Raw genomic sequence first — 10,156 nt, 5'->3', positions numbered from 1 at the left:
CTAACTTTGCTTCAGCTTTCTTGGTCCTCTCCTCAGCTTTTGAGAGGTCAAGCTTTGCAGCATTCTCTCTTTGAAGAGTCATCTGATGGTCAGTCTGTAACTGAGAATATCTTTTAGCTTCCAGTTGTGATTTCTGCTGATACAACAAGGTAAGCTGACAAAGAACATCTGAAATCAGAGCATCTCTAGTCGGATACTTAATGAAGTTTACCAACTCCTGAATCCTCGGATCACATGTGGCAAGGTCAAACTGATTTAAAACACCCCGCTCATCTGGAGACAAACAGATGAGATCAGTAACCACCACCTTCTGCATCTCCACGTCTGCTGAATTCATAATGGAGTGTGATTCCATCATTCTGGCAGACACAAAACAACAACAAAGTTATGAGAATGTTGCTAAAAGCAACAACATCTAACAAATGTATGTCCAGCTATATATGTATATCTGACTATACATATATTGGAAACATTTGATTGTAAAATGTGTGCATCAGTTGATCATTCAACCTGTGACTTATGACAACACTATGCTCCAAATGTTACAATGCTACTCCTTTCTCTAAGGATATTTTGTGATTTTAGAGTTAATTTTTCACCTTTCTTTGGGAGAACTAGTGATTAGACACTACTCTTAACCTTTAAGGGGATTTTGTTTAAAATACAAAGGAAAAAGAAAATTGCTACAGGTCCTAAGTGTAATAATTGCAATTTGACTTTTGATTCACCCCCCCCCCCCCCCCCCCCCTTTATGGCAGGCTGGTGATTAAATTTGGGATTTAATCTGGCCAAAAATCCTGTTCTTTCAAACCATAAAACAAACTATAAAGTTCCTGAATGGATACATGCATCAAATTAGGTCAGATACTAAACTAACTGCAAAGTTAATTTAGTTTCAAATTGTGGTCTTACACAAACACAGCCTCTGGATACAGATGTGCAGCTACTGTCTGGACAGTGAGGTTAACTGAAGTTAAACCAAGTCTCAAGTTATTGCTTACACAGAAGAAACCAGACTGAGTCAGAACATCTAAAATTTTGCTTATGTAGCAGAGTTGATTGCTACTAGCATGAAGATATTGGAGTTATTAATTTTGATGAAAGTCTAAATTTGTGAACTCCTGGAGTGTCACAAGTTATAATGTTCTCCCAAATATAATCAGTGACATCTGATGTTAGAACTCAGATGTTTTGAGTCCTATTGTGACCACAGACAGCTGGTTTTAAGCTAATCACTTGGTACATCAATAATGTGCAGTTGTGGTTTATTCATTCACATTTATGTACAGTGCAAGCTGTTCATGATAATGCCCACCCAGGGACGCCACTATATTGTAAATATGAATCTGAGAATATTATTTCATATTAATATTTTAATTTTAATATTTTACCAAATAATATTTCGGTCTGCTAAGGATTGTCCTGTGAATACCAGCCCAGTAAGGCGATGGTATTAGGACAGAATAGAAAGGTGTGAGACGAGCTCTGGCATTATTGAACAGCATAAACTCTGCACATATATGGAATGAATTCACACAATTTCTTAAAATACAAGAATTTATTAACAAAAATAAGTCAACTCAAAGTCAAACATATTTCAATCAACAAACTCTTTACTATGCTGAAACAATTCAACTAAACTACCAAGCAGAATTAAAGAATAATGAAGACTAATGGGCTATGTACAATATAAACAAGTTGATTAAAGATGATTGGAAATCATGACCAAAAAGAGTGATGCAACATTACCATACAATGTTTATGTTTGAGAACCAAGGATTATCTTGAAGAATCTGGAAGTGAAGTTAAGTTAGTCTTGGAACTAGCTTAGGAAATAATCAGAAAACGTTTAGACAACTATTCACAATGCAAGATCAGGTAAAATATTATTTTAATAAAATAATGTTTTAAATAATGATCTGCCGAACAAAATCAACCTCCTGGATGATTAATTCTCAACAGTGTCTAATTAACTGCCTTTATTTATTGAAATAATATTTGAAGAAATATTATTGAGTATTTTGGAAAAGAGACAAATCTTTCTGGAGAAATGGGGCTTAATGGTGTTTACTTAGTTATCAACTCTAGTAAATGATGTTCAGGGACTATTATTCACTAGCTTGAAAACCAACAACCTCTCTGTTGACTAGCCTTAATGCTAGCACACACGTGTTCTTACCGGCTGGCCGTTGGGCTAACGAAGAAGCTAAAAGCTTAGCACCAGAATCAACACATACCTTTAAAATACCAGGTTAATAAAAGGGTTAAAATGCATAAGCGCGGACGGCGCGTTATGAGCAATGTTCTGGTTAAAACCACCCTTTAAATAAAGTTTATCTTAACTTTAAAACATACAAAGAACACGAACCGGCCTGTGTGCTACAGGTAGCATGCTAGCACAAAGATAGCCGAGTTCCACAAAACAAACTTCATAACATGAAAACGTTTAGATCATTTCATCCTAAACTTATCTGTTAATCTGCCCATCTCACAAAATTAGCATATCATTAAAAGGGTCTCTAAACAAGCTATGTACCTAATCATCTGAATCAACGAGTTAACTCTAAACACCTGCAAAAAATTCCTGAGGCCTTTAAAACTCCCAGCCTGGTTCATCACTCAAAACCCCAATCATGGGTAAGACTGCGGACCTGACTGCTGTCCAGAAGGCCACTATTGACACCCTCAAGCAAGAGGGTAAAACACAGAAAGAAATTTCTGAACGAATAGGCTGTTCCCAGAGTGCTGTATCAAGGCACCTCAGTGGGAAGTCTGTGGGAAGAAAAAAGTGTGGCAGAAAACGCTGCACAATGAGAAGAAGTGACCGGACCCTGAGGAAGATTGTGGAGAAGGGCCGATTCCAGACCTTGGGGGACCTGCGGAAGCAGTGGACTGAGTCTGGAGTAGAAACATCCAGAGCCACCGTGCACAGGCGTGTGCAGGAAATGGGCTACAGGTACCGCATTCCCCAGGTCAAGCCACTTTTGAACCAGAAACAGCGGCAGAAGCGCCTGACCTGGGCTACAGAGAAGCAGCACTGGACTGTTGCTCAGTGGTCCAAAGTACTTTTTTCGGATGAAAGCAAGTTCTGCATGTCATTCGGAAATCAAGGTGCCACAGTCTGGAGGAAGACTGGGGAGAAGGAAATGCCAATATACCAGAAGTCCAGTGTCAAGTACCCACAGTCAGTGATGGTCTGGGGTGCCGTGTCAGCTGCTGGTGTTGGTCCACTGTGTTTTATCAAGGGCAGGGTCAATGCAGCTAGCTATCAGGAGATTTTGGAGCACTTCATGCTTCCATCTGCTGAAAAGCTTTATGGAGATGAAGATTTCATTTTTCAGCACGACCTGGCACCTGCTCACAGTGCCAAAAGCACTGATACCATGGTTTACTGACCATGGTATCACTGTGCTCAATTGGCCTGCCAACTCTCCTGACCTGAACCCCATAGAGAATCTGTGGGATATTGTAAAGAGAACGTTGAGAGACTCAAGACCCAACACTCTGGATGAGCTAAAGGCCGCTATCGAAGCATCCTGGGCCTCCATAAGACCTCAGCATTGCCACAGGCTGATTGCCTCCATGCCACGCCGCATTGAAGCAGTCATTTCTGCAAAAGGATTCCTGACCAAGTATTGAGTGCATAACTGTACATGATTAATTGAAAGTTGATGTTTTTTGTATTAAAAACACTTATTTTATTGGTCTGATGAAATATGCTAATTTTGTGAGATAGGAATTTTGGGTTTTCATGAGCTGTATGCCAAAATCCTCCGTATTAAGACAATAAAAGACCTGAAATATTTCAGTTAGTGTGCAATGAATCTAAAATATATGAATGTTAAATTTTCATCATGACATTATGGAAAATAATTAACTTTATCACAATATGCTAATATTTTGAGAAGGACCTGTAGTCATGAAAATAAAGAGACCCATTAAGTGAGAAAGTGTATCTAAAACTTTTGACCGATAGTGTATGTATTTCTCAATATATAAACTTTATTGAATATATCAAAACAACATCCAGCCGTTTGTATTGTAACATCTCAGATATTTCAAATATTTCTTCAATATGAAAACCCTTAACTACGCAGTTTTAGTTTTCTTAATAATGCACAAATTGCATCCATTAGCAGGCGTGTTAACGGTGCTGAATGCAGGAGTTGTAGCCAAATATCTGAGGCTGATGAAAACTGTGCAAATTGTCCCTTGCACTTCACATCACAAATTTTACAGCGACCGTAATCTGTTTGAGCCTTCAAACCTTAGTCATTTTCCTCTCTAGTGTGGATTCTCAAGTGTGTGTTTAAACTTGATTTATGGTTAAATCTTTGTCCACATAGATCACAACAGAAAGGTTTCTGACCAGTGTGGATGCTCATGTGTGTGTTTAAATGTCCTTTTTCAGTAAATCTTTGTCCACATAGATCACAACAGAAAGGTTTCTGACCAGTGTGGATTCTCATGTGTCTGTTTAAATGTCCTTTTCGGCTAAATCTTTTTCCACATAGATCACAAGGGAAAGGTTTCTGACCAGTGTGGATTCTCATGTGTTTGTTTAAACTTGATTTATGGACAAATCTTTGTCCACATAGATCACAACAGAAAAGTTTCTGCCCAGTGTGGATTCTCATGTGTGTGTTTAAATGTCCTTTTTGGCTAAATCGTTGTCCACATAGATCACAACAGAAAGGTTTCTGACCAGTGTGGATTCTCACGTGTCTGTTTAAATGTCCTTTTTCAGTAAATCTGTGTCCACATAGATCACAACAGAAAGGTTTCTGACCAGTGTGGATTCTCATGTGTGTGTTTAAACTTCCTTTTTGGCCAAATCTTTGTCCACATAGATCACAACAGAAAGGTTTCTGTCCAGTGTGGATTCTCATGTGATTGTTTAAATGTCCTTTTCGGCTAAATCTTTGTCCACATAGATCACAACAGAAAGGTTTCTGTCCAGTGTGGATTCTCATGTGTGTGTTTAAAGGTCCTTTTTCAGTAAATCTTTGTCCACATAGATCACAACAGAAAGATTTCTGACCAGTGTGGCTTCTCATGTGTGTGTTTAAACTTCCTTTTCGGCTAAATCTTTGTCCACATAGATCACAACAGAAAGGTTTCTGACCAGTGTGGATTCTCATGTGTGTGTTTAAATGTCCTTTTTGGCTAAATCTGTGTCCACATAGATCACAACAGAAAGGTTTCTCACCAGTGTGGATTCTCATGTGTTTGTTTAAAGGTCCTTTTCCAATAAAGGTTTTACCACAGTCTTCACAGCTAAACTTCACTCCTGTCTGGACTTTCTTTGGCGATTCCACATTTTTCTTCTTTGTGAAACAGTTCTTCCTATCCAGCGAGCTTAAAGATCCTATTTCTGAATTTATCATGTCTTTCTGAAGAAAGCCACGGTGAACAAATTGTTCAGCAAACTCAGGGAAGCTAAAAGGTTTGTTAATGTCGGCCTTTTCATCCTTCTCAGTGTCTTCAGTTTCAGAGGAAAAGGAACCATCTCCATGATCTTGTATCCTGATGGATTCTTGTCCTCCATCGATGTCTTCTGGAAGCGCTCTGCCTTTAATTTGGTCTTGATAAAGCTGTGAGAGCAGAGGGGACTGTTCATCATCCTCACTCTTTATGGGAGTAGCAGTGACTGGAAACCTGATGGCATCAATCTCCTCCTTCCCATTGAGCTGCTCTCCCCCCAGACTGGTGTAGACCTCCTCCTGTTCCTTCTTTATGTGGTGGGGCTTTGGGTCATGTAGGCCAGCACAAGGTCTGTGCTTTACAGGAGCTGCTTCTTTAACCATCAGCATCTGCTTAACATCTGCAGGAAACACTGAAACACATCATGATTATTAGAAAGTTTTTTGACTTCATATGGACTGAGTGACTTTTTAATAAAGATATATTTAGGTACTTTGGTTACATTAAATTATTTGATTTAATTACCATTTATTCTTATCCTTTTATTTTGCATTGTTGCTTCTTATGTCTATTGATTTATGTCATGATCTGTTCACTTATTCTCAACAACCATATACTGAAACCATTTTAGTCTTTTTTGTCTCCATCTCGCTTGTCTACGATTGTTTACAGATTGCCGCATAATTATACTTTTTAACTAGTTTCTATGTGGAATAATCAGGTTTTAAAGCAGGTATAATAAGCAATGAACATGTCAACTTTTTCTCAGTTTAAATATAAATTTTAAAAACAATGACATAGAATTCACGCCAGATGTTGGTCGTGGCAGATGGCCGCTCACACTGAGCCTGGTTCTGCTGGAGGTTTCTTCCTGTTAAAAGGGAGCTGTTCCTCTCCACTGTTGCTACATGCATGCTCAGTATGAGGGATTGCTGCAAAGTCAACGCCAGTGACTGTCCACTGTCTCTACATGCTCATCCAGGAGGAGTGAATGCTGCAAGTCACTGACTGGATGCAATCTGCTGGGTTTCCTTAGATAGAATTTTTTTTAACCAGTTTAAATAAATAACTGAATTGACTGCACTGTCATGATTAATTGAAATACATGTACCTGACTTGAAATCTGTATGATTTGATTTAATTGACTTTGTAAAGGGCCTTAAGATGACGTGTGTTATGAATTGGCGCTATATAAATAAAACTGAATTCTGACAAAGGAGTCAAAAGAATAATCAAACAAGTTGTCCAAGAGTCAAGGAGAACTCACAGAAAGCCTAAGAAACGGTCTTCAGAATAGGTTCATAAACAGAGGCGGCAGAGAATAAGTCTACTAGAAGACACGAGGCAAGATGAGGAGGTACGAACAGGCAGGCAAAAGAGCATACATGGAAGGCTTGGTCCAACAAGTGTTTAGCAAGAATCATAGATGTAGCATCGGAAACTGGTTCATACACAATAAGTTGATCATGAACACTGCGGCAAGGCAAAGAAATGATCTGACATCGTCTGGAAAGGGTTACAGACGTTTCAAAAGGTTTGGGAATCCAGATAACCACTATGAGAGCCATCCTCCATAAAAAGAGACAATGTGGAACAACAGGGAACCTTTCCAGGAGTAAAAAAGGGTGTGTCTCATTAATCCAGACTAGTAGAACAATTTCAGATGGATTTTGTGTCAGTGGGTCACATGACCTGGAAGCTATTGAAGAAAAATGCTAATTTTGAACTAAGAATAATCCAACAAACTATAAAAATGCTTGAAATTGAATAAAAAAGGGTGTGCCTCATCTATCCAGACCAGTAGAACAATTTCAGATGGATTTTGTGTCAGTAGGTCACATGACCTGGAAGCTATTGAAGAAAAATGCTAATTTTGAACTAAAAATAATCCAACAAATTATAAAAATGCTTGAAATTGAATAAAAAAGGGTGTGCCTCATCTATCCAGACTAGTAGAACAATTTCAGACAGATTTTGTGTAAATTGGTCACATGACCTGGAAACTATTGAAGAAAAATGCTAATTTTGAACTAAATATAATCCTACAAAATGTAAAAATGCTTAAAATGGAATAAAAAAGGGTGTGTCTCATCTATCCAGACTAGTAGAACAATTTCAGACAGATTTTGTGTCAGTGGGTCACATGACCTGGAAGCTATTGAAGAAAAATGCTAATTTTGAACTAAAAATAATCCAACAAATTATAAAAATGCTTGAAATTGAATAAAAAAGGGTGTGCCTCATCTATCCAGACTAGTAGAACAATTTCAGACAGATTTTGTGTAAATTGGTCACATGACCTGGAAACTATTGAAGAAAAATGCTAATTTTGAACTAAAAATAATCCTAAAAAATGTAAAAATGCTTAAAATGGAATAGAAAGGGTGTGTCTCATCTATCCAGACTAGTATAACAATTTCAGACAGATTTTGTGTCAGTGGGTCACATGACCTGGAAGCTATTGAAGAAAAATGCTAATTTTGAACTAAAAATAATCCAACAAATTATAAAAATGCTTGAAATTGAATAAAAAAGGGTGTGTCTCATCTATCCAGACTAGTAGAACAATTTCAGACAGATTTTGTGTCAGTGGGTCACATGACCTTGCAGCTATTGAAGAAAAATGCTAATTTTGAACTAAAAATAATCCTAAAAAATGTAAAAAGGCTTAAAATGGAATAAAAATAAGTGTGACTCATTGATGTAATCTAGTAGCATGATTTACTATTGTTTTTGTTTCAATTGGTCCCAAGACAAGGAATTTATTTATTTTTATTTTCCACGATTGTTTGGTTCGGAAACTTATTGACGGTCCCTAAGTGAACCACCGCGGGTCAGAAGAGGGAGCAACAGAGAGCAGCTAGCCGAAATCTGAGTGCCTGAATCGGATCAACCGTCAGCTAGATGCCGCTAACTCCGCGGAGCTTGAATATCCAATGTCCAACTTTAAACTAACTTCACCGCGGTATATCATGCAGCCCTATTAATTAGTTTCTAAACAAACTTGTATCGGTGTCGAAGGACAACAAACCACTCAAAATGGCGGACGTGGGTCGTTCCCACCGAGTGACGAAGCGTTTACCGTTTTAAGTCTATGGTGAACATTTGGTCTTTAAGAAGCTAATCCATTAGTCACCTAAAATGTTCCTAAACTGTAACTGACATGAAAACATACAAACCTAATCTGTGCAGCAGAACTTTAGGGTTGAAATCAGCCTCCAGGATGTTGAGACGCTGCTGATCTTCTTTGTCCTCTTTAGCTGTTTGGGAAATCTCTCCCACTGCTGCACTCTGCCACCGTTTGAGCTGCTGTCTCCACATCTTTGTTGTTAGCTTCTCTTCAAAAGATCCTTTAACAGTTACTGAGTAGTTATAACTCGGCTTCGATCCAAACTCTAGAGATGGAACATTTGAAGCAAAGCTTCGAGGAGTTTACAGAGTAAAAAGGTTCAATGCTTGTAAATGCAGTAAACCACGTGACCGATGACAAACGATGCCTCTTCTTCTTCTTCTTCTGTGTTGTTTTTTGGCAGTTGGCAAATAACTTGAAAATGTGCATTACCGCCACCAACTGGTATGGAGTGTGAACCACATGACATCTATACATACTTATACACCACTCCCAGTGCATGGACAGCCACATTAAACAGGCTTGCAATATTCTGCATAAGCAACATAATCATTTATAAATATTTAAAGTGGCTAAAACTGTCTTTGCCACCAAATCTGAACATTTGTTGATATCAGTATTAAAAAGATGAAGTAAATGTTGACAAATAAGTGAAACATGAACTTAAAAAATACAATCACACACATTCCTCTCCTGTCAACTGCTGATGTGGACAAAAGGAGCACAGCTCTGAATGATGGACGGACGCTTCGACCCTTGATTTGTGAAGGGACAACGTCTGGGCCCCTCTTTTTCCAAAGTAAGGTTAAGTCACAATCAGATTTACCAAGAAACTGGTTCATGCATTGAAGACTTATGCAGTAAAGCTGGACAAAAAAGCAGATGTGATCTGCTAAAATGAATGTTTTACATTTGACTGGAGCTTGTAAGCTTTGAGAATGACCTTGCAACTGATCACAGTATGTATTATAATCCTATGTTTGATCAAAATGATCAATTGTGATTACAACATTTTTTTTTAAAGAAATGTGTCTCATCTATTCTGTCTAGTACAGAGGTCTCATTCTCGCGGCCCAAAGCACGATATCTTGTGGGCCGCAGGACGATATCTTGTGGGCCGCAGGACGATATCTTGTGGCCCCCACCGTGATATGAAAGTATAATATTAGTGCAGCCCGCAGGCGGAGTGGACCTCTGAAGGAAGTCCTGACATTCGGTGCTAGGCTAAGCTACACCGACTTCTTGCACATTCCGCTTGTAACAACAGTGTGGCGGATGACGAACAGTCCGGTAGCTGTCACCTTTTTTTGCGGTCGCCATTCGGGTACTTTCTACCATCGACAAATGCCACAATCAAACGCAGAGAAAGGCGACTGCAACCGGGCTGTTCGTCATCCGCCGCTGTTGTGACAAGTAGAAGCGGAAATTACGTCACACGCCTAGACGTACTCCATGCGTCGCTAGCTGGCTAAAGACTTCTAAGAAACGTGGAACAAGAGCGGCCCCCAGGTAAATTGAGTTTGAGACCCCTGGTCTAGTAGAATGATTTCACATTAGTTTTGTATCATTGGGTCATGTGACCTAAAAGCTATTGAAAAAATT

At 38.8% G+C, this 10,156-nt stretch overlaps 1 protein-coding gene across 1 annotated transcript; it reads right to left on the bottom strand.

The window, feature by feature from the left end:
• Nucleotides 1-211: 211 nt before the first annotated feature.
• LOC124880611 (zinc finger protein 2-like) lies at nt 212-8,659 on the bottom strand. Its single transcript, XM_047385886.1, has 3 exons — nt 8,604-8,659; nt 5,210-5,824; nt 212-359 (listed from the first exon to the last, which is right to left on the bottom strand). The coding sequence occupies exons 2-3, from the start codon at nt 5,811-5,813 to the stop codon at nt 355-357; spliced, it is 609 nt and encodes a 202-aa protein (XP_047241842.1). The 5' UTR covers nt 5,814-5,824; nt 8,604-8,659; the 3' UTR covers nt 212-354.
• Nucleotides 8,660-10,156: the final 1,497 nt, after the last annotated feature.

Source organism: Girardinichthys multiradiatus, chromosome 14, assembly GCF_021462225.1.
Source record: "Girardinichthys multiradiatus isolate DD_20200921_A chromosome 14, DD_fGirMul_XY1, whole genome shotgun sequence".
NCBI lineage: Eukaryota > Metazoa > Chordata > Actinopteri > Cyprinodontiformes > Goodeidae > Girardinichthys > Girardinichthys multiradiatus.
This window is presented reverse-complemented; position numbering and strand designations above follow the sequence as displayed.